This window comes from Tamandua tetradactyla, chromosome 8 (assembly GCF_023851605.1).
Source record: "Tamandua tetradactyla isolate mTamTet1 chromosome 8, mTamTet1.pri, whole genome shotgun sequence".
Lineage (NCBI taxonomy): Eukaryota > Metazoa > Chordata > Mammalia > Pilosa > Myrmecophagidae > Tamandua > Tamandua tetradactyla.
In genome coordinates this window covers 94,287,812-94,311,781 of record NC_135334.1, presented here as the reverse complement: position 1 = coordinate 94,311,781, position 23,970 = coordinate 94,287,812, and the positions used below count along the sequence as shown (strand labels likewise).

General features: G+C 37.1%; 1 protein-coding gene across 1 annotated transcript in view; it reads left to right on the top strand.

Annotated features, from left to right (window-relative positions):
- Positions 1-1,426: 1,426 nt before the first annotated feature.
- UEVLD (UEV and lactate/malate dehyrogenase domains) overlaps positions 1,427-23,970 on the top strand; it is an 86,054-nt gene continuing 63,510 nt past the window's right edge. Inside the window, 4 exon segments of the mRNA XM_077114176.1 lie at positions 1,427-1,532; positions 3,711-3,746; positions 16,539-16,623; positions 19,828-19,893. Of these exon segments, the coding sequence (XP_076970291.1) occupies positions 1,491-1,532; positions 3,711-3,746; positions 16,539-16,623; positions 19,828-19,893 (229 nt within the window). The 5' untranslated portion in view covers positions 1,427-1,490.

Here is a 23,970-nt window from a genome sequence, read left to right as displayed (position 1 = left end):
ATCAAGTCTGGGATGGAGTTTTAGCATCTGCATTTCTAACAAGCTCCCAGGTGAGGCAGAGGCCATTGGTCTGGAGACTGCACAGGGAGAACCACTGCCCTACACCAACTGTTCTCTCCCCCTTTTTCTAATTTAGCTTCCTACTTCTGCTTCCTCATTCTACTCCAGTCACACAGGCCTCCTTGAGCCCCCCACAGTATGCTCCGCCTTAGGACTTTGCTTTGGCTAGCCTTTAATATGGACCACTCACTCCATCACCTCTCAGTGGGACCTACCCTGATCTCTTTACCCTGTCTTCTTCTTTCTTTTTTTCCTTTTTTAACATGTGCAGGCACCAGGAAATGAACCCATTTACCCTGCCTTTTAAAATTTTATTTTCCACACCACTAATCATTTAACATGCTGTATAATTTATTTATTCATTACACTTAATATTTTTCTCCTCCTACTTATAAAAGAAAAGAAGCTCTAGGACAGAAAATATTTTTGTCTGTTTTGTTCATTGCTGTATCCTCACACCTAGGAAAATACCTGGCACATAGTAGGTACTCAACAAAGGTTTGTTGAGTGAATCATTGCTCCTTCCAGCTTTTCCCTTTCTTCTCTCAATTGAGTCATAGCAGTCCTGCCTTTGGAATTTCTTATAATCAGCTCATCCTTTTGACTCCCAACTGCTTAATTAAAATATCCAACTCCTGCTACTTTTAAAACCCAATGAGTCAAACCAAGGTCAATGAACAGATAAGTAACTCCACAAGTCAAGGAGACCAAACAGAGCCCAAAAATCGCTGTCTCCTACATCTCTTCTCCAACCTTCTCCAGCTGATTTTGTCCATCAGTCTTCCCCCAGCCTCTCTTGTCTTCAAACTCCTATTTTTCACCTGGCTTCTTCCTCTCAACCATCAACTGGGTTATAACTTCTCCTTTAAAAAAAAGCACCCCCTCGCCCCGAAATACTGCACCCTCCTCATACTGCTGTCCTAGCTCCCAGTTTTCTAAGGCTCCTCTTGACTAACTCCATGCAATTTGGCTCTTGAAATCCATTACCTTTTCTTCCTAAATCAAAGTACAATTTCCAGTCCTGATCTTTCTCGATATTCTGCTGAATTTAACACACCCTTCTAGAAACTCTTTTCAAGAACACTGCGTGTCGCTTCCATCTCCTCCTCAGCTCCTCTCTTCATAAATGTCCCCAAGTTCACGTCCAGCAAGCTGAGTTCTGGTTCCCTTGCGGCTAACACGTTTCTGATCGCGCTCTGCTCACCTGCCTGCTCAGAGCCGGTGACCCCGTTCGATCCTAGGCGGAGGCTCCACGGAGCCGCGGCTGAGTCTGGAGCTTTGAAGGAGAAGGAATGGAATTTCTTGCCTGGAAGGGGGCGGTGCCTTGGACCTCTGGGGAGGTTTGGTCCTCGGCAGCCTCCGTTCTGGGCGGTTCCGGAAGAAGATTCAGGGCTGGGGTTAAGGATTCTGGCTCCGGGTTCTAGCTAGAGATGGAGTTCGACTGCGAAGGTCTGAGACGGCTGCTTGGCAAGGTGCGGGCAGCCCGCCGAGCCGGGTCTGGGACCCCGGGATCTGGGAGTCGTCCCGTGTGCCTGGTGGGCGTCTCTGTCTTTGGTCGGGCTGTCGTCTCATCCCTTTTCCCCGGCCTCCAGTAGGGCTTGGGGGTGGGAGAGGGGGTGGGGGTGGTGAGCTGGTTTGAAGCTGTGGGAAGCTGCTGCGAGGAGGCCGCGGGGTCGGGCGCTAACCCCCTCCTTCGGGAAGTTAGGTCTCTGGCCCCGCCTGCAACTCGGAGGTCTCATCTTCCGTCGCGTATGGAATATCTCTCTCGCCATTAGTCTCTTTGGCCTTAAACATCTCCCAGCACACACTATGCCTGTGACCACGCCTTTCCCTTGAAATGGCCTTCCCCCCCCTTTTATTTTTCACTTGCAACATGCATCATTTTTTAAGACCCTATTCAGATGTTACTCTCGTTTCTCTACTACCTGCTTTCAGAAATACCGGTTATCATATTGTGGTGTCATTATTTATTTACAGACCTTACTCCTGTGAACTCCTTGACTCAGAGAACTGTGCTTTTGTATTCAGTTCATCTAGCACTGTACATGCCAACAAAGATAACTGCAATGAATGAAAGACCTGAGTAGATTTAGGACTGAAAACAAGCCTTGAAGGCTCAGGAGAGATCGTCTTAATGTTGAAAAATTGAATGGTAGGAGAGCTGACTCAGAAGACTGAACTGCACTTCTAGGGCATAAGTAACTCCAGCTTCTAGGTCAGATGGAGCCTGGTAGCATCTTCTTTCCTCTCAGCCCAGGCTCTGTGCTTACTCATAAGTGTACAGTCTGAAGCAACCCCCCTTTTCACCAGTTTCCTAGTTACGTGATTGTTAATGCTTCTTAGGACTTCCCCATGCGGGAACCATACATTTGTCGTTTATGTTGGACTTGCTCATGTGTTTTCTTGAAGCAGGTTGCAGACCTGTGAGAAGAAAATGAACTACAGTTAGCATGCAACAATACAAATAAAAAGTAGAGACGTTATATTGAATGAAAAAAATCAGATACACAAAATGATTTTTTGATAAAGCCCCCAAACAAGAAAAACTAAACAACATATAAACAATATATTAAGGATACACAGATCTGTGATACATCTATGGAGGGATAAAGCAAAGGAATGAATATACGAAATGAGGGGAGGCAAGGCAGTGGGGAGAGAAGTACTCAGATGATGGTATTGGAAATGCTCTAGGTCTCTGTTGTCCAATACAGTGGCCACTAGCTATACGTGATTCTTTAAATCTAAATTACTAAAATTAAACAAAAAAATTCCATTTCTCAGTCCTATTAGACACATTTCAAGTGCTTAATAGCTACGTGTGGCTGCTCTATTGGGCAGTGTAACTTTTCCTTATCGCAGAAAATTTTATTGTATAGCACCATTCTAGATCATAAGTAGGTGGTTGGTTCACAGGTGTTTATTTTATTATTACTGTTCAAAACATGTTTGTGTGTGTATACATGTACATATATTTAATTTGTATTAAATATTAGGTTTAGAAAAATTCACTGGTTCCCAAATTTCTAGTTCTTACTACCCCAGCTGAAATACCCTGGACAAATAATTGCACATGGTTTTGCTCTCTCATAAAATGTTAAGATAGGACTTGATCTGTAAGAGTCCTTTCTGCTAAAGAAATGGTTTTATAAAATCATGCCACAAAATATTCCTCAAAGTGTCCTATATTTGATCAGTGTTATGCAAGAGTATCTTCGATATTCATAAATATGTTTCCTGAGTACATATATCATAATTCAACAGCTAAGGTTGAGTTTTATTGAATTTCTCAATTTTTCATTCTTACTGATTTTTATGACATTCTTTATAATTGTTTAATTTTTTATTCTCTTGGGCCAATTTTTCTCTTTAATGAAGTGTTTGCACCCTTTAAGAACATGGCATTGTCTGAGGTACATTTCCTTGGAGAATGTTATGCAGAATTCTTTTAGTGGGAAAGGATCAGTATATATATCTTTGTCAATATTATACTAAGAAAATAATTCTGTTTCATATATAATGAAAATAAGGTTAATAATTTTCCTCAAGACAGATAAAATAGGTTTGGGATTTTTCTTTGGGCAAATCAAATATTTGACTAGTAGGGACATTTTTATTTGCTTATTTTTATTATTTTTTTTCATGGGCAGGCACCAGGAAATGAACCTGTATCTCCGGCATGGCAGGTGAGAATTCTGCCACTGAGTCACCGTTACACTGCCCCATTTTTCTTTTATTTTTTTTCTCTTGGGGTGACTCTTAGGCCTAGTTTTAAGTAGGCTTGACCTATCCTTTGTGAGGTTAAGTTTCATTTGAACAAACCCCAAGATTGAGGGCTCAGCCTATAGCTTTGGTTGTCCACACTGCTTGTGAGAATATCAAGAATTCAACTTGGGGTTGAATATATAATATAACTAATGTATATACTATAACTAATGTAACTTATGTAATGACAGCTTAATTGAACACCGTAAGTACATGGAACCTTGAGTAGGACATGAGATTCTGTTGGTTTGTCCAGAGTGATGCCCTGATAAATCCCAGAATGATTTGAACAGTGAATAAAAAAGTATTTGCCAAGTCCCCTTCAGGGAATGGTGAGAAAGGGGGAAAATTCAGTTTCAAACCCCCCCCCCCCATTTTGATTTTTAAGTCCTAATGAAGAGGTTTTTGGGTTTTTTCTTTACTTTCTTTTGACAAATAAATTTGTATATCAGTTTCCCAATTAAATTAATTCTACTATATTCCCTATGCAACCATTAATAATCACATTCTCAGAGGATATCAAGTATACAGGAAACAGCTTATAAAATTAAGTAGAAAACAAACAAAAATTGTTTTGTTCATAGCATTTATATTCTCTACTATTGTAGTAGTCTTTTGTACATTCATGTAGTATTTAGAATTTGGGATGATTTGGTTCATTTTTGTTTACCCTGAATCAGGGGCATGTCTCACTTCACCCATTAGCCTGCTGTGGGTAATACTGACCAATTCTTACTTTTGATGTTTAGTACTGAAGATCATAATTGCTGGGGATCATAATTGCTTTCCATATCCACTCTATTCTTATAAATTTGCCTATTGGCTAACTGCTGTCCAAAGAACACAATCTGTTCAACCTGTATTAATTGAAGGCATACTCTGTGCTAAATAATATGAGGAGATACAAAGATGAATAAAAGATGATTACTGCTTTCAAGTTGTTTATAATCATATGCTTTTCCTTCTGCTAAATTCTTCCCTGTCTTAGAATAACCTTCCCTTTTCCATCTGATTTTCTGTGAGATTCTGTACTCTAAACTGAATGGTAGGCTCAGCTTCTCCAGGAGGCCTTTCTGAAACTTGGGTATGCCCTATGTTGATTCACAGTTTCTTGCCTGTGGTTGCTATCATATTCATATTTTGTGTAGCACTTCACTTTCATGTGTTATTCATCAGAGGCTTATGTGTACCTGTTGAAGTTGGGAGACAATAGACTATAGCTGTTGTGCTAGTTTGAAAGGATGTATGTCCCCTAGAAAAGCCATGTTTTAATCCTAATCCATTTCGTAAAGGCAGCCATTTCTTCTAATCCCTATTCAGCACTGTATGTTTGAAACTGTAATTAGATCATCTCCCTGGAAATGTGATGTAATCGAGAGTGGTTGTTAAGCTGGATTAGGTGATGACATGTCTCCACCCATTCGGGTGGGTCTTGATTAGTTTCTGAAGTCCTATAAAAGAGGAAACATTTTGGAGAATGAGGAGATTCAGAGAGAGCAAAGCAGAACTACATAGCCACGAGAAGCAGAGTCCACCAGCCAGTGACCTTTGGAGATGAAGAAGGAAAATGCCTCCCAGGGAGCTTCGTGAAACAGGAAGCCAGGAGAAGAAGCTAGCATATGACGCTGTGTTTACCATGTACCCTTCCAGATGAGAGAGGAATCCTGACCATGTTCACCATGTGCCTTTCCGGATGAGAGAGAAGCTCTGACTGTGTTCACCATGTGCCTTTCAACTTGAGAGAAAAGCTCTGAACTTCATCAGCCTTCTTGAACCAAGGTATCTTTTCCTGGATGCCTTAGATTGGACATTTCTATAGACTTGTTTTAATTGGGACATTGTCTCAGCCTTAGAACTGTAAACTAGCAACTTATTAAATCCCCCTTTTTAAAAAGCCATTCCATTTCTGGTATATTGCATTCCAGCAGCTAGCAAACTAGAACAGCTGTTTTAAGGCTCAGAGAGAGGAAACAGGAGAGCAAATTAGTATTTTTAAAGCACTTATGTGCCAGACACAGTAAGATTTTTTATTTTTTGGTCACAGGTTCATTGAGATATAATTCACATACCGTACAATTCACCAATTTAAAGTGGTTTATAGTATATTCATACAGTAGTGTACCCATCACCACCATCCATTTTAGAATATTTTCATCACCCCCTACATATGAGGAGTCGTTCTTATTTTCTTGCCGTCCCGCCCACTTCACCAGCCCTAATAACAACTAACCTACTTTCTGTCTTTATGGGTTTGCCAATTTTGGGCTTTTCATATACACAGAATCATATGTTATATGGTATTTTGAGTCAGTAGGTGGATATTCAGATTGTTTCTGCATTCTGGCCATTATAAATAATGTTTCCATGAACATTTGTGCATAGGTTTTTTGGTAGACTTTTTTTTTTTTTAATTGTGAAATATATTTACAAAAAAGCAATAGATATCCAAGTACGTATCCAAGTACGTTTTAACAAGTAGTTATAGAACAGATTTCAAAGTTTGGTATGGGTTTCAGTTCCATAATTTCAGGTTTTTCCTTCTAGCTATTTCCAGACACTGAAGACTTTAAAAAATATCAGTATAATGATTCAGCAGTCATATTCATTTGTTAAGTCCTGTCTTCTTAGTTATAACTCTTTCTCCTTTGATCCTTCTCCCAATCTTTGGGATATTTGGGCTATGCCTATTCTAACTTTTCCATGTTAAAAAGGGGTATCAACAATATAGGATTGAGGGATGGGACTAGCTGATGTTATTGGAGAGGCTGCCCCCTCTGAGTGTCAGGATTTATCTGGCCTAGGAACCATCTGGAGGTTATAGGTTTCTGGAAAGTAAACTTAGTTTGTGAAACTTTTGTTGATACTCAGATAGAGCCCTAAGTGTTCTTTAGAGTTGGCAGGAATGATGTTGGTTGGGGTTTGGCAAACCATAGCAGTTAGCAATATCTAGCTGAAGCTTGTAATATAGCCCCATGACTCTACTTGAACTCTCTTAGCCACTGATACCTTATTTTGTTACATTTCTTTTCCCCCTTTTGGTCAGGAAGGGGTTGTTGATCCCACAGTACCAGGGCCAGGCTCATCCCTGGGAATCATGTCCCACATTGCCAGGGAGACCTTCACCCCTGGATGGGTAGACATATGTTTTTATTTCTCTTGTACATATACATTGGAGTGGAATTGCAGGATCATATGAGGAACTGCCAGACTGTTTCCAAAGCTGTTACACTTTCAACAGTGTATGAGGAATCAGTTTTCCCACACCCTCTATAACACTTATCTATCTTTTACTTTTTATTATAGTCATCCTAGTGGACGTGGGGTCCCATGATTTTGATTTGCGTTTCTTTGATGACTAATGATGTTAAACATCTTTTCATACGCTTTTTGGCCCTTTGTATATCTTCTTTGGAGAAATGTCTATTCAGATCCTTTGCCCATTAAAATTTTTTTTTTTGTTATTGAGTTGCATGAGTTTGTTATGTATTAAAGATACAAGTCCGTATCACATACATGAATTGTACATATTTTTCCCTGTTCTGTGGGTTATCTTTTCACTTTGTTGATGGTGTTCTTTGAAGTAAAAAAGTTTTAAAATTTCGATGAAGTCCAATTTATTTTTTCTTTTGTTGCTTATACCTTAGTGACGTATATAAGAAGATTTTGCCTTTCATAACCCAAAATCACAAACATTTATTTCCATGTTTTCGTCTAAGAGTTTATAAAGGGTGTAGCTTTTACATTTAGGTCTATATTCATTTTGTGTTAATTTTTGTGTATGATGTAAGGAAGGTGTCCAACTTCATTCTTTTACCTGTGTTAAAAAGACTATTATTTTCCCATTAAATTGTCTTGGCCTTCTTGTAAAAAGTTAATTGACCATATCAAGATGGCAGTGTAAGACATCTCTGGGTATGTTTTTCTTTAGAGATAGCTAAATAAAATATCAGGTTTAAACTCTGAAATCTGTTCTACAACTAATTGTTGTGCTGTGCATTGAAATTTATTGCTTTCTTGTACATATGTTATTTTTCACCAAAAAGAAAAAAAAAGTGATGATAAAAATAAATATATATATATATTCCTTCTACCTTCCAATGTTCTGGAGCTGCTAGAAGGATAGATCTGACATGATGGTATGGTGGCCCATGACAGACTCTGGGATCTGTCCTGTAACTGCTTATTGAAGAATGCTTTGAAAACTATTACTTTGTATATATGTTGTATTATGCAATAAAAAAAGTTAAAAATAAAAGAGATAAACAAGGTAATTAAATGCAAAAAAAAAAAAAAGATCAGGTGTAACTTGCTTGGAGCCCTGGAGAACAATATAAACTGAAGAAATACTCCATAAATGCTGAATAGGAGGGGAAAAAAACACAGAGGGGGAAAAAAAAACAGAGAGGACAATGACATGGATCTACCTGTCCAGACCCCTCCCCGACCCTTGGTTGTGAATGGTTTAAGAGACACACATCGGTGGCACTCTGGCCCAGGTACCTCCTGTTGTGGTTCCTGACCACAGAGTCATCCCTGACAGCAGCTTAGAGTTCCACACACATTCAGACACAGGGGCCCAATACCATATAGTCCCAAGGTGAGGATTTAGCAGCCTAGCTCCATCTTGTTCTATGGGTCAAGATACCCTAACACAGAAGTTACTGTGGCAGAAAAGCTTCATGAAAAGGGAAAACATTACACGTAATGCAGTGTGGACCCAGAGCTGAAAGCTGCAGTGAAAAGGCCACCCAGAGTGTGGGAGATAAGTAAATCATAGCCCCTGGGGAGTAAAATGTATAAAAAACAAAGAGAACAGCCCATGACTCCCAAAGGAGGAACAAAGAAAAGGAAATCCTCTCCTGAAGAAAAATACTTGCAAGTAAGAGGGTAGTCTTTTTTTTTTTTTTTAAATTGTGAACAATAATATATACACACATATATATATATATACACACACACACACATATATACACACAAAAAAGCAATAAAGTTCAAAGCACACTGCAACAGTTGGTTATAGAACAGATTTCAGAATTTGGTATGGGTTACAATTCCACAATTTTAGGTTTTTCCTTCTAGCAGCTCTAAGACACTGGAGACTAAAAGAAATATCAGTATAATGATTCAGCTGTCATACTCATTTACCAAATCCTATTTTCTCTGTTAATTACTCCACCTTCTCCTCTGATCCTCCTCCCAATCTTTAGGTGTATTTGGGCTATGCACATTCTAACTTTTTCATGTTGGAAAGGGATGTCAACAGTATGGGATAGAGGGATGGAATTAGTTGATTTCTTGGAGAGGTTGGCCCCTCTGGATTTCAGGACTTATCTGGCCCAGGAACCCACCTGGTGACTGTCGGTTTCTGGAAAGTAATCATAGTGCATGGAACCTTTGTAGAATCTCAAGATAAAGCCCTAGGTGTTCTTCAGGATTGACGGGAATGGTTTTGGTTGGGGTTTGGCAAACCATGATAGTAGTAATATCTAGCTGCAGCTTGTGTAAGAATAGCCTCTTGACTCTTTCAACCACTGATACCTTATTTGTTACAATTCTTTTCCCCTTTTTGGTCAGGAGGGCATTGTTGATCCCATGGTGCCAGGGCCAGGTTCATCCCTAGGAGTCATATCCCACATTTCCAGGGAAACTTTCACCCCTGAAGAAGATAATCTTATTTTGATTAAGGCAAGCAGCAAACACATAAAGACCTGAGGAATCTGAACTGTTAGACATGGGCTGCTCTAAAGGTAGAGTACAAACAGGACCAACTGTTGAAGAGCCTTAACACATAGCAAATCAACACTAAAATCTTAGGCAAGAGGAAGAGACTGACTTCTAGAATTACCACATTAAAACAGTCAAATGCCCAGATATCAACAAAAGATTATAAACCATACGAAGGAAGAGATGCCTCAGTCAGGGTAACACATTAAAACTTCAGAGGAAATATAGCCAGTGGAACAACTAATCAAAGTTGTTTAGTCAAATCTTCTAAATCAATTCAAGGAGTTAAAGGTAAATATGGATATACAACTAAAGAATATAAGGAAGATGATGCGTAAACAGAAAGAATTAGAGAGTTTAAAAAAGAACATAACAATGCTGTCACAGACTTGAAATAAGCAAACTCATAGAATCATAATCTAGAAGTATGGGTTACCAGGGGATGGGATGGGTATAGGAAATGGGAAGTTATGGTTTAAAATGAATAGAGTTTCTATTTGAAATGATGGAAATGTTTTGGTAATGAATGGTGGTGACGGTACTGCATCATTGTGAATGCAGTTAACAGCACTGAAATTCATATCTGAATAAAATTAAAAGGGAAGGTGATAGATTGTATATATGGTAACAGAATAACATTAAAAAAAAATCCATGAAATGATCATGGTGTTGAATACACAACTATGTGATGATATTATGAGCCATTGATTGTACACTGTATGTGGACTGTATGTATGTGAAGATATGTCAATAAAATATATTTAAAATTTCATGGAACTGTACTACACAAACAATGAACACTAAGTTAAATCATGGACTTTAATTAATAGTACAGTTATAAAAATGTTCTATCATCAACTGTAACAAATGTTCCACACCAATGCAAGATGTTGGTGGTAGGATGGTGTATGGGAACCCTGCATTTTATGCTTGATTGTTTTATAAGCACACAATTTCTCTGTTGCTTCCATGGGACCAGAGCACGAAGGATATTAAGGAATGACGAAAGAGACAGGATCAGGGGGTCTGAAGATTAGTGACAACAGACAACTTTATTCTTAACTAGTTCCTGCTTATCTACTGCAGGGTTTATGTGACAAAAAGCATGCATGCATTTTGTGAGGAGCAGAGTGCTTACTTTTCCGTGTTTTTTCCCTACATATTAAAGATAGCCATAAAGAACTTGGGGTTAAGAAAAAGCAAACATTCTTTCCCTCCTGGACTGTTCTCCATTAAGCAGATAACAATTTCCACAGTTTACTGCCGCTGTCACTCTGAGGCCAGTTGCTCCCAATAAATTCCACAGGTCTTGTATTAACCCTTGCTCCTACACTTCTGTAATAAAGAAAATAAATAAATGAGGAATGTGACAGAATTTAAACAAAATAATGAGGATAAAAAATATACTGGAGGTTTTTGACAGCAGATTTGAATGGGCAGAAGAAAAGAACCTGCGAACTTGGAGACAGGACAGTCAGAATCATATAAGCAGAAAAACAGAGAAAAAAAATGGAATAAAAAAGTTTAAGGGACCTGTGTGACAGCATGAAGTGTACCAACGTATACATTATGGGAGTCCCAGGAGAGGAGAAAGAAAAGGGAGCAGAAATAGTATTTGAGAAAATAATAGTAAAAAATATCCCAGATCTTATGAAAGAAATAATGATACATGTCCAAGAAGCACAGTAAACCTTAATACACCTACTCTAAGACATGATTAACTGCAACTCCAAATCTCCAAAAGTAGAGAATTGTGAAAGCAGCGAGAGAAAAATGATTCACCACATACAAGAGAACTCCAATAACGTTAAGTGCCAAATTCTCATCAGAGATCATGAAGGCAAGAAGGCGGTAGTAAGATACTTGTAAGGTACTGTTTTATTTTGCTAAAGCTGCTGAAATGCAATATACTAGAACTGGATTGGCTTTTACAATGGGGATTTATTAACTTATAAGCTTACAGTTTTGAGGCTGTGAAAATGTCCCAATCAAGGCATCATCAAGACTGGACTCCTCCGTCAGATGGCAAGACACATGGCGACATCTGCTGACCTCCCTTCTCTTCCTGGCTTCGTTGCTTACTGCTTCTGGTTTTCCATCTGTGGCTTTCTCTCTGAGCTTCTGTGTCTCTCTCTCTCAGTTTCTGTGTGTTTTCTTCTGAATTTCCTTGTCTTATAAAGGACACCAGTAAGACGATTAAGATCCATGTGGGGTATGCCTCAACTGAAACAAACTAATCTAAAGGTCCCACTCACAATAGGTGTTACCCACAGAATGGATTAACTTTAAGAACATGATCTTCTGGGGTCCATAAAGCCTCCAAACCATCACAGGTACTGAAAGAGAAAAACTGCCAACCAAAATTTTGTATCCAGTAAAACTGTCCTTCACGAATGAGGGAGAGTTTAAGATAAACAAAAACTGTGAGTGTTTGTTGCTAAGCAACTTGCTCTACAAGAAATGCTAAAAGGAGTTCTTTAGGTTGAAAGAAAAGGAAGGAGATAGTAGCTTGGAGCAGTATGAAGAAGTAAAGATCTCCTGTACAGTTTATTACATGGGTGAATGCAAAACCCAGTAGTATGGTATCATCAGTATGTAACTGTATTTTTTATTTCCTATAAGATTTAGAATATGATTGAATAAGAAACAATCATATTTCCATGTTACTGACATGCAAAATAGAAAGAGGAAATGTGTGACAAAATAATATCAGGAGGAGGAAATGGAAGTATATAAGAGCAGAGACTGTGTACTATTGAAGTTAAGTTGGTATCTTTTTAAACTAGTAGAATATAGAATATAGATTTAAGTCATTTACTGCAAATCCCAGGGTAACCACAAAGAAAGTATTTAAAATATATTCAGAAAGTAGAAATGAGAAAGGAATCAATCAATTATATCACAAAAGCTCAATTACTCAAAAGAAATCTGCAATAAAGAAAAGAGGGACAAAATATATAAGATGTATAAAAAACAAAAGACAAAATTGCTGATATAAGTCCTTTCTTATCTGTAATTACACTGAATATAAGTGGATTAAACTCCCCAGTCAAAAGATGCAGATTGGCAGAATGGATAAAAAAGCACAATCCAACTATTTGTTGTTTACAAGAGATTGACCTTACATCCAAAGACCCAAATCAATTAAAAAGATGGAAAAAATATTCCATTCAAATAGTAACCAAAAGAGAGATGGGGTATACTAATATTGGACCCTGGTTCCACGAAATGCTTCCAAAAGAAGGGTTTTCTGGTCACACTCATTTGGGAGATGTGGGACAGCACACCCCTTCTCAGAGTGTTACATTGTGTATCTGCTTACTGCAAGTGCTGGGAAGTCTTACCTTAAGGGCACTATAAATTATTAAAAGGGTCAATCCGCCAGGAATAGTTAACAATCATAAATATTTGTACATCTAACCATGGTACCCCCAAATACATGACGCAAACAGTGGTATAACTGAAGGGAGAAGTAGACACCTCTATGACAGTAGTTGGAGACCTCAGTATACCACTTTCATCAATAATAGAACATCTAGACAGAAGATCAATAAAGAAATGGAGAACTTGAACAATACTATAAATGAACTAGACCTAACAGAACACTGCACCCAAAAACAGCAGAATACACATTCTTCTCAAGTTTACATAGATCATTTTCCAGGATGGACCACATGTTAGACCACAAAACAAGTCTCAATAATTCTAAAAAGATTGAAATTATGCAAAGCCTCTTCTCTGAAGATAGAAATGAAGCTAGAAATCAATAATAGAGGGACAAGTGGAAAATCTAGTATATTGAAGTTAAACAGTACACTCTCAAGCAATAAGTGGGTCATAGAAGAAGTCATGGAGAAATCTGAAATATTTTCAGGTGAACGAAATGAAAACGTAGTATATCAGAATTTATAGGACACAGTGAATGCAAGGCGTGGAGGGAAATGTATAACTCCAAATGCTTACATTAAAAAGGAAGAAATATCTCAAATCAAAGAGCTAAACCTTGAAGAACTAGGAAGAGCAAAGTAAACAAAGTGAGCAGAAGGAAGGAAATAACAAAGATTAGAGCAAAGATAAATGAAAAGGGGAATTAAAAAACAATAGAATCAACAAAACCAAAGTTGATTCTTAGAAAAGATCAATAATATTGACGGACTTTTACCTAGACTGACAAAGAAAAAATGAGAAAAGATGGGAATAACTAAAATCAGGAATGAAGGGGGGGGGGTCATTACTACCAACCCCACAGAATTAAAAAGGGTTATAAGAAGATACTGTGAATGATTGTATGCCAACAAATTAGATAATCTAGATGAAATGGACAAATTCTTAGAAAGACACAAAATGCCTACACTGACTCAAGAAGAAATAGAAGCTCTCAGCAGACCAATAACAAGTAAAGAGATTGCATCAGTAATCAAAAACTTCTCAGCAAAGAAAAGCCCAGGACCAGATGGTTTCACTGATGGGTTCTCCCAAACATTCAAGGAAGAAGTAACATCAGTCCTCCTCAAACTTATTATAAAGCCATAATAATCAAAACAACATGGTACCGGCACAGGACAGACATGTGTAGACCAATGGAATAAAATTGAGAGTTCAGAAATAAACTCTCATAACTTTGGCCAGTTGATCTTTGACAAATTGCCAATTCTGCTTAGTGGGGAAAGAGTAGTCTCTTCCACAAATGGTGCTGGAAAAACTGGATATCCATATGTAAAAGAATGAATATGGGCCTTACCTCACACCATATACAAAAATTAACTCAAAATAGATCAAAGACTTAAATCTTACAACTGGAACTATGAAACTCCTAGAAGAAAACACAGGGAAACGTCTTCTGAACCTTGTGTCAAGCTGTAGTTTCTTAGACTAAACCAAACACCTGAGCAATAAAATTAAAAAATAGATAAATGGGAGTTCATCAGAATTAAAAACTTTGGTTCATCAAAAGACTTTGTCAAGAAAATAGAAAACCTAAGAATTGGAAAAATAATTGGAAGCCATATGCCTGATAAAGGTTTAATAACCAGAATATATAAAGAACTCTTAACAACTGAACAACAAAAAAGCAAACAATCCAATTAAAAAATGGACAAAGTACTTGAATAGAAATTTCTCCAAAGAAGATATCAGGCGACCGATAAATACATGAAATGATGGTCAATGATATTAGCCATCAGGGAAATGCAAATGGAGACCACAACGAGATTCCATCTCACACCCACTCAAATGGCTGTTAAAAAAAATGGACAGTAGGGCAGTGCAATGGTGACTCAGTGTCAGAATTCTCATCTGCCATTCCAGAGACCCGGGTTCGATTCCTGGAGCCTGCCCATGCCAAAAAAAAAAAAAAAAAAAAAGGGAGGTAACACATTTTGGAGAGATTGTGGAGGCATAGAACACTTGTTCATTGTTTTTAGGATGTAAAATTGTGCAGCAACTTTAGAAAATGATTTGACAGTTTCTCAGAAAATAAAATATGGAATTACCATCCAATCTGGAAATCCTACTTCTTGGTATATACCCCAAAGAATTGAAAGCAGGGATTTGAACAGGTACTTGCATACCAGTGTTCAAAGTGGCATTATTCACAATTGCCAAAAGAAGGAGGCAACCCAAGTGTCCATCAATAGATAACATTAAACAAAGTGTGTGTGTATTCACACACGCATACATACAGTGAAAAGTATCTGACTGTAAAAGAGGAATGAAATTCTGTGCATGCTGCAATATGGATGAACCTTGAAGATATGTTGGGTAAACTAAGACACAAAAGGTCAGATATTCTCACTTGCATGAAATAAGCAGAATGTCAAATTCATAGCCAGAAACTAGAATACAGGTTAATAGGCCAGGTGAGGAAGGGGAATGGGAAATTAACATTTAATTGGCACAGAGATTCTGTTAGGGGTGATGCAAAAGTTTTGGCAATGGATAATAGTGATGGAGGCACAAGTTTGTAGTCGTAATTAATGCCACTGAATCGTATATCTGTAAAGGGATAAAAAGAGAAATTTTAGGTTGTTTAAGTTACCACATGCACACAGACACACACACACACAAACCACAAAGAATGAACCCTAATGTAAAAAATGGGCAAAAGTTAATAGGGTAATTATAATATTTCATCAACCAGATTACCACTGTGCAAAATGTAGTAGGAAAAACTGTATACAAGAGGGGAATATTTTGGAACTCTGTACTTTCTGCATGATTTTCTATAAATCTACAACAGATCTAATAAAAAGATTAATTCAATTCATCATAAATGTATGGGTTTCTTTCTGGACACAGTTCCATTGGACTATATGTCTGTCTTAATGCCAGTACCACACTTGCTTGGTTATTGTACCTTCAAAGTAAAAATTGAAATTGGAAACTGAGTCCTCCAACTTTGTTCTTTTTCAAGAGCATTTTGTCTCTTCTGGGTCTCTTGAATTTCCATGTGAATTTTAGGATTGCCAGCAAGACCACCCAGATAGTATTTCTGGGAGTGCATCTGGATGAACTGGGAGTACAAGATAGTACCTCTGCATCTTCCCAACCAATCTTCTGTAGTCAGAGCTCCCCTGACCACAGCTAAGAGACGGTTTATTCAACCTGACTGCAAACCTTTGCATGCTCTCTGTTTTCCCTTCCTCTGAAGCCCAGGATTCAGTACCAAGAGAATGGGGATGGAAATTCAAGGTGTCCAAATCAATGAGGTAGGCAAGAATGAGAGCCAGATCTTGAATAGTGGTGAGAGGGATGATTCATCTTGCCCTATCCCTTAAGCTCTAAGAAGTTATTTGGACATAGTTTGATGTAGTATAAAGGTTCCAGGCTCTGGATTTGAAGTCCAGCACCACTATATAACTTTCTATTTAACTCAGCAAATTACTTTGATTCTCTGGCTTTCATTTTCTTCCATGATAAGTTAAATGTTAGTTGTAATTGTTCTATTGTTCATAGTTTTATTCTGATTTCATACTCTTTTCTCTTTTCAGTACAAGTTCAGGGATCTAACTGTTGAAGAACTAAAGAACGTAAATATGTTTTTCCCGCATTTTAGATATTCTATGGACACCTATGGTAAGAATCATATTCTCTAGCTTTGCTGCATTATTTGAACTGTTAATAGTTTGGTCCTAGAGAGCTGCAAAATCACAATTTCTTATTTTTCTCTTTTATCTGCTCATTTTAGGTTATACTTTGTGGTCTGTAAGTAATGAGGAAATTAAAATTAATACAATAGATATTGTATTAATTCTCTATTGCTGCTGTAACAAATTACTACAATCTTAGTAGTTTAAAACAAATTCATTTTCTTATAGTCTGTAGGTTAGAATTCCAACTCGGTCTCTGTAGGTGAGAAGTCTGCCTGGGTTAAAATTAAAGTATCAGTAGGTCTCTGTTCCTCTCTGGAGATGCTGGTGCCTTTTCCATTTTCATTGGCTCATGGTCTCCTGCCATCTTAAAGCTAGCAGTGTTGTGTCTTCCTGACCATTCTTCTGTGGTCTAAGCTCCCCCTGACAACATCTAGGAAAAGTTCTCTACTTTTAAGGACCAATGTGATTAGATTGGTTCCATCTGAAGTAATACAGGATAATCTTTCTAGCTCTGAATCCTAAAAAGCCACATCTAAAATGTCCCTTTTGCAAATAAAGCAACATATTCAAATATTCCAACAATTAGGGTATGGACATCTTTGGGGGGGGCCATTATTATGCCTACCACATATATGATTGATTCTTAAGTTTTATAGCAATTATAATTCTAGCAAGTTCTAAATTGTTTTCTGGTTTTGGTTATCTTGAGCATTTAATATAGAGAGTCTGTATCTAAGAAAGATTTTAATTTATTGTCTTTCAAGAATTTCTTGCACAACTCATACTTAGAAATATATTTTATATCATGACCCCATTTACACATAAGTAAAATACTACATGCTCTCTCAACATATCTTTTATTCCATTCCATTTAAAAACAAATGCTGGTTGAGATTCACCAAATTAATTTCAGGATCCATGAATTAGTCAAAATGAAAAGTTTTGGGAAACTTCTATATTCAACTTGGGTATGTTTTATGATTGAACTATTTGGGTTAAGAAAGTATGTCTAATTCAGATTAATATGTCAGAAATCTTGAGGTGGTATCAAAATACTTCTTAGAAATAATAATGTTATATGTGGAAGAAATTGTTAGATTTTGTTCCATTGTGACTGACTTCTTTTGATCAGCACCTACTCATTTGGATGCTGTGGCTAATATAATAATAGTGATAATAGAGATAGATAATGAGATAATAATAGTGACTATATTAAATGCCAGATATGTTTATAAATGTTTCATTTATGTTATCTTACATGTTTATCATGATGAAATTGGTGAGGTGATTATTATCACCTTCATTTTACAGATAAAGAAACCAAAGCTCAGAGAGTTTAAATAACTTGCCCTAGATTACGTAGTTAGTCAGAGGTAGAGTTCAGGTTTGTAGCCATGTGTTTCTAGCCCTGCAATCAAACTTACTTGCTCTGATACAATATTTTTCTTAATCATATAGACTTGATGCTTTATTGTTCCAGTTTCTTCTTATTCTAATTACCCCCTTTCTAAAGAAAGAAGCTCTAGTGCCATTAAAGCCTCAAATTATAGGATGCAAATTGTCAATGTACATTTCATTATTTTAGACAATGACAGTCATACATCATCATAACTTCTAGGTTATTCTGTGTCTCTCCCTGCTTCACACCTCCTCCATTTCAATTTTTGCTATGCCATTTCACTCATATAGCATAAGAGAAATGTTTGTATTTATGTGCACTTTTGGCCTTGAGTTTTCTGTCTCAGCCTGATTTCCTCTTTCCCTTCCGAATGGATTATCAGATCTACTAAGGAATTTTTTTCTTTGTCTACCCAAGCAATGTAATTATTGAGGTACTAAAAGGATTACATTTCAAGGCAGTTTGTTGGTTTGAAACTAGAGATACTGTTTCTGCATTCAGCCTTAGGAATCGGACATTGATTATCTATGAGCATGTCCCAGTTATTGATGAGAAGATTGAATTTTCAGGGATGTGAAGGTTGAAAAAAAGTTGAGAATAACTAGCTTAGAGAAATGTTTTAGTTTGTTAAAACTGCTGGAATGCAATATTCCAGAAATGGAATGGCTTTTAAAAAGAGAATTTATTAAGTTGCAAGTTTATAGTTCTAAGCTGTGAAAATGTCCAAATTAAGGCACCAACAAAAGGTTACCTTCATTCAAGAAAGGCTGATACCATGTCTAACACCGCTGTCATCTGGGAAGGTACCTGGCTGGCATTTGCTGTGGTCTCTGGCTTCTGGACACCGCTCTCAGCTAGGAAGCCACATGGTGATGTCTGCCAGCTTTCTCTCCTGATTTCATAAGCCTTCCCTGGGGGTGTTTTCCTTCTGTATCTCCAAAGATCTCTGGCTGTGTAGGCTCTACCAGCACTGACGCTTTTTCCAAAATTGTCCCTTCTTAAAGGACTCCAGTAAGCAATCCCACATTGAATAGATAGAGGCACATCTCCACAGAAACTACATAATCAAAGGTTACCACAATTGGGTGGGTCACATCTCCATGGAAGCAATAAAAAAGATCACGCCCAGCAATATTGAATGAGAAGTAGAGAACGTAGCTTTTCTGGTGTACACAACAGTTTCAGACCGGCACAGAAACCAAAGAAGATAATTATCATTCTAAAAGGTCGCTTTAAAATATAAAGCTGACTTTTTTTTCTGTTTATAAAAGTTATATGATTTCTGAAAGTGATTAGAACTGATTAGTTGGATGTGACAATTATTTAATAATGTCCCTTCTTTATATAATACTTTAGTTCTTATTAGGGTTTTCAAATTAATTATCTCAGTTGATCCTTATCACAACTTTGTGAAGCAGTTCTATTATCCTTATTTTATATATGAGGAAATTGAAGGCCAGAGAAATTAAAATGACTGAGTGGAGAAGGTGGGCCTAGAATTTGGGGTTTTTGTTTCAAAGTCCCGTGTTCTTTCAACTGTATCTCCTTTGCTTTTTTTTTTCCCTTTTTTTGCTATAAAAGCTTACAATTTAGGCCCCTGTTTTCTTGTAAGCTCTCCTTTGCCTTTTAAGAAGACAGCATCTAGTAATTTCCCTTGTCAAATATTTATTGGTTCTTGGGGTATTTAGAGATTGTTTAGATTGTGTATGTGTATTATGTGTGTGTGTATATTTTAATACAGTTCTTTCTACTTCTAATTGCACATTTTGGGACTTTTCTCCCCTCTAGTTTTTAAGGATAGTTCCCAGAAAGACCTGCTGAATTTCACTGGTACTATTCCTGTGATGTTTCAGGGTAAGTATGGAAGTTTAGTAAATATGGGAGTTTTCTAAAACAAGCAGTTCATGTAAAAAGAACTTATATTTGGTTAGTACTATAACGTTCTCAAAGTACTTTCACACATGTTTGATTGATACAGAACTTTATTGGGTATGGCAGGATGCTAAGCCAGTCAAGGAAGGCCCATGTTAATATTAACAAGTTCAATTCAGTTCAACAAATATTTGTTGAGTGTCAGCTGTATGCCTGCTGCTCTATTACTTGCTGGAGTACAGAGAATTATCTCTGCTTTCCCTTAGCAAACTTCAGGGGTCCTGCCTTTTTTTCCATTACATGAATGTTTTGTTCCTCTACTCTTTCCTCAGTATGATGTTGTGGTACCCTCATTTTTTATAGGTGAAACTCAATCTCAAACTAGTCAAATGATTTATCTAAGGCCACACAGCTAGTTAATGTCAGGAATTGGAACTTTAAACTTCAATAGGCAAATTTTAAAACACAGGGTCATTAGACCTCAAAGAAGACAACACATTGGATGATCTGACAGGTTAAAATAACTTAGTGTTTACCCTAAAACAGAAAAAAAAAAAACCTCACTAATTCTCTTATACTTAAATATTCCCATTTATCCAGACCTACTTCCTCCTGTGTTCAACAAGACTAACCTTTCAAGAATGTATCATAGAAGGTTTTTATACAATATGATTTGAGGAACCCAAGATTTGGTTTTAAAATATTTCTCTGAAGCAGTGCATGAATTTCCACCTTAAAAATCCCATCCTCTTTTAAAGTGCAAATAATACTAGGAAAGGTAACATTCAAAATAACGAATTTATAGTGCACTTATAGAAAATGTTTGATCAGTATTTGTTGAATGAGTAAGTTAGTTTATTACTGACTGAAGAGTTTAGGTAAATGAACTTACTGGACATTTGAAAGAGGAGGATACACTAAAGAGGGGTCTAGAACCCAAATGGGGAAAGAACAGTGGGGTTTGCTACCTCTTACAAAGGGGTTGGCACTGTGTGATGGAAGTACATTGCCCAGAAAGCACTAGGCCATTGCAAGCAACGGCATTTCTTGAAACTTCATTCAAAGTAGGTGCTATTTTATTTTAGACCATTGCATGCCCTCCATAGTTTTTCTCTCCATGAAGGCTTGTTGCTAGAGGTTCACTCATGTTTTGTTCTGCCTCAGTTTATGTCCCACTGTGACAGCTCATTGGGCATGGGGTAGGCACTCAAGAAATGCATAGCGATTCTGCTTATGGTCACAGATAGGAGCGTGGCTAGAGGTGGAAGCAGCTTGCATTGGGCTGTGTGCAGAAATTGTGGAGTGGGGTAGGCAGAACAGGCATAATCTGATTTTTCTTTTACCTCCTTGTTCTTCTGCCAAACTCTCCAGCTGTCCTTTAACTGCCTAGAGAACTTTACTTAGATCTATTTCCCATTACTTCTGTTCTGTATTTGTTAGATGTTAGAGAGAAAGAAGGCTGAATAAGATTCATTCTGAAGGAGTAAAGGACAATTCTTACCCACTTCAATGATTTCAAGGCAATTAAAATCGTATATTAAAAAATCAAAAGCATATTTAAAACGGAACTTAATAATTTAAAAGAATCACTGCTTAGTTGCATTTCAGTTTATAGGATTGTGTGGGAGAGGTAGTGGGAGAGTAAGATCCCCCTTATTGGCAGTCTGCCTTTTCTAAAGCTATGTAATTGTGGCATTGATTCTGATGCCAGGGTCTTCTAAAGTAGTGATGGCACCTGCAGTGCAGTACACTATTATTTGCTTTTGGCTAGAACTTATAACTAAGTATGAATGTAAACTGGTTATTTCCTGCTGATCAGAAGGTCAGAATACATTATCATTTTTTGCCTGCAAAAATGGGTTAATAATAGAACCTACTTCATAGAGTTGTGAGAATTTAATTAATTTAAACAAATTTCTTGGCATCGTTCCTGGCACATATTAAGTACTCAATAGATGTTAGCTATTATTATTTGTCTGCCTATATTACTCTCTTTTAGTTAACTAGCTTTATTATACTAATAATATATGATCATAGTAAAAAAATTAAATAGTAGAGAAGGGATGAAGTTAAGGTTATATCTACCTCCCACCTATTCCTATTTCCAAGATGAAACTTCTGTTAATAGTTCCTCATGAATACCTGCTGGAATTTTCTGGATTATTTCTTAAATTGTGTCAGTGTGTAATCACATCATATACTCTTTTGAGATGTATATAATATTAATAAGATCATATCGTTATAAACTTTCTATTTACAACTAACTTAATTATAATCTTATGTTATAATTAGTTCAAATCTGAGACTCTATCCTAGGAGTTCTGATTTTCTTTGCTGATGAATTACTTTGCTTTTTACCAGAAAGACAAATGGGCAGAGCAGGAGGCAGGGCATTTGCTTTGTGGTGCCCTGATTAGATGAATTTATAACTATAGAGTTATCTGTGGACCAACAGCAATGCCCATACCCATACTGTAAATACTTAGACAAAAGGAAATGGGGAGTTCTGGGAACCACTGGCATACACTCAGTAGTTCCCCATGGCTTATGCATATCTTATAATGTACTGATTTTTAATCCTGGCTGCACATTAGAATACATGGGAAACTTTAAAAAAAATGTCATTGTCTAGACCCAATTACACTGAATCAGAAACTTTGGGGGTGTAGTCTGGATATTGGTATATTTCAGAGTTCCTTAAGTGTTTCTAGTGTGCAGACGGGGTTGAATATTATTGTGCTTAATATGAAGCAAGATGAAGAATGTAGCTTTCAGTTGAAAGAGGATTTCCTTAGTAAGAAAAGTACTGCAGTGGAAAAGAGAACTATATATCATTTATATTTAACCTATTTCCAAAATGGGTTTTTGATGAATTGCAAGAATAGCTAATACTTCCATAGTACCTACCATGGCCGGTATTGTTCTAAGCATTTAACATACACTAACTAATTTCATCCTCACAACAACCCTATGAGGGTAGGAACTATTATTATCCTCATTTTATAGAGGAAGAAATTAAGGCATAGAGAATTAATTTGCCTAAAGCCATAAAGCTAGTAATATGGGATTTGAACTGAAGCTAGAACTGGGATTTGAACCGAGGCATTCTTGCTTCTGAGCAGCAGTGTTCTTAACTACAGTGAGAGGCATATGCAATGAGATGGTGGAAGCAGGGATAAAATCAGGAGATATAACTGAACAGCTAATATAATTTATCAGCTTTCTAATCTAAGGTTATTTTTTGTACTTTGTTTTGGCTTCGGGTATCCTGACAACCAAGGCAGCCAAGAGATTCTCATTCTCACTAGTCATGACCTATGTGGTTAAAAGTGTTAGAATATATGCTTAAGTTCCTATCTCAACTTGTTCTTTAGTTTTTTGACATTATAGTTGTAGTTTACAGAACTTACTTCCTCTGCTCTAAAATGAAAATACAGGAGTACTCCCAAAAGGAAGATGTGTGGACCATTTGCATGAGAATCTCCTGAAGTCTGTGTGTGTGTGTGTGTGTGTGTGTGTGTGTGTGTGTGAGTGAGAGAGAGAGAGAGAAAGAGAAAGCATAATGGGGGGGGCGGGTGGAGAGACACAGAGATGTTTAAAATACAGATATAATCCTATCCCACACCTACTGTATCTTAATCACCAGGATTGAGTCCCAGGAATCTGCATGTTTTTCAGGTTCTTCAGGTAGTTCTGATGTACATTAAAATTTAAGAACCACTGGATAAGGTGATTGTTATGGTTATTTACAGCTCTAAATTATTTGTATCTAACCCAGTTTGTGTTACAGTGTCTGCAATTATTGCACTCCTTGATGTCAAGTATTAAATTCATTGTTGTTTATTCATTCATTTTCACTTTTTTGTTTGTTTATTCATTCATTCTTATTCATATAAGAAACTTCTGTGAAGCAACCGCTAGCATTTAGTTCTGGCGCTGTAGAAATGAATAGGATACAATCTTGTCTAGAAGTTTATAGTATAGGAGAAGAAATAGACCTGTAGGCAAATAATTTCAGTGCAGAGTAAGTATAAAAACAGAAGTATCCACTATCTTTCA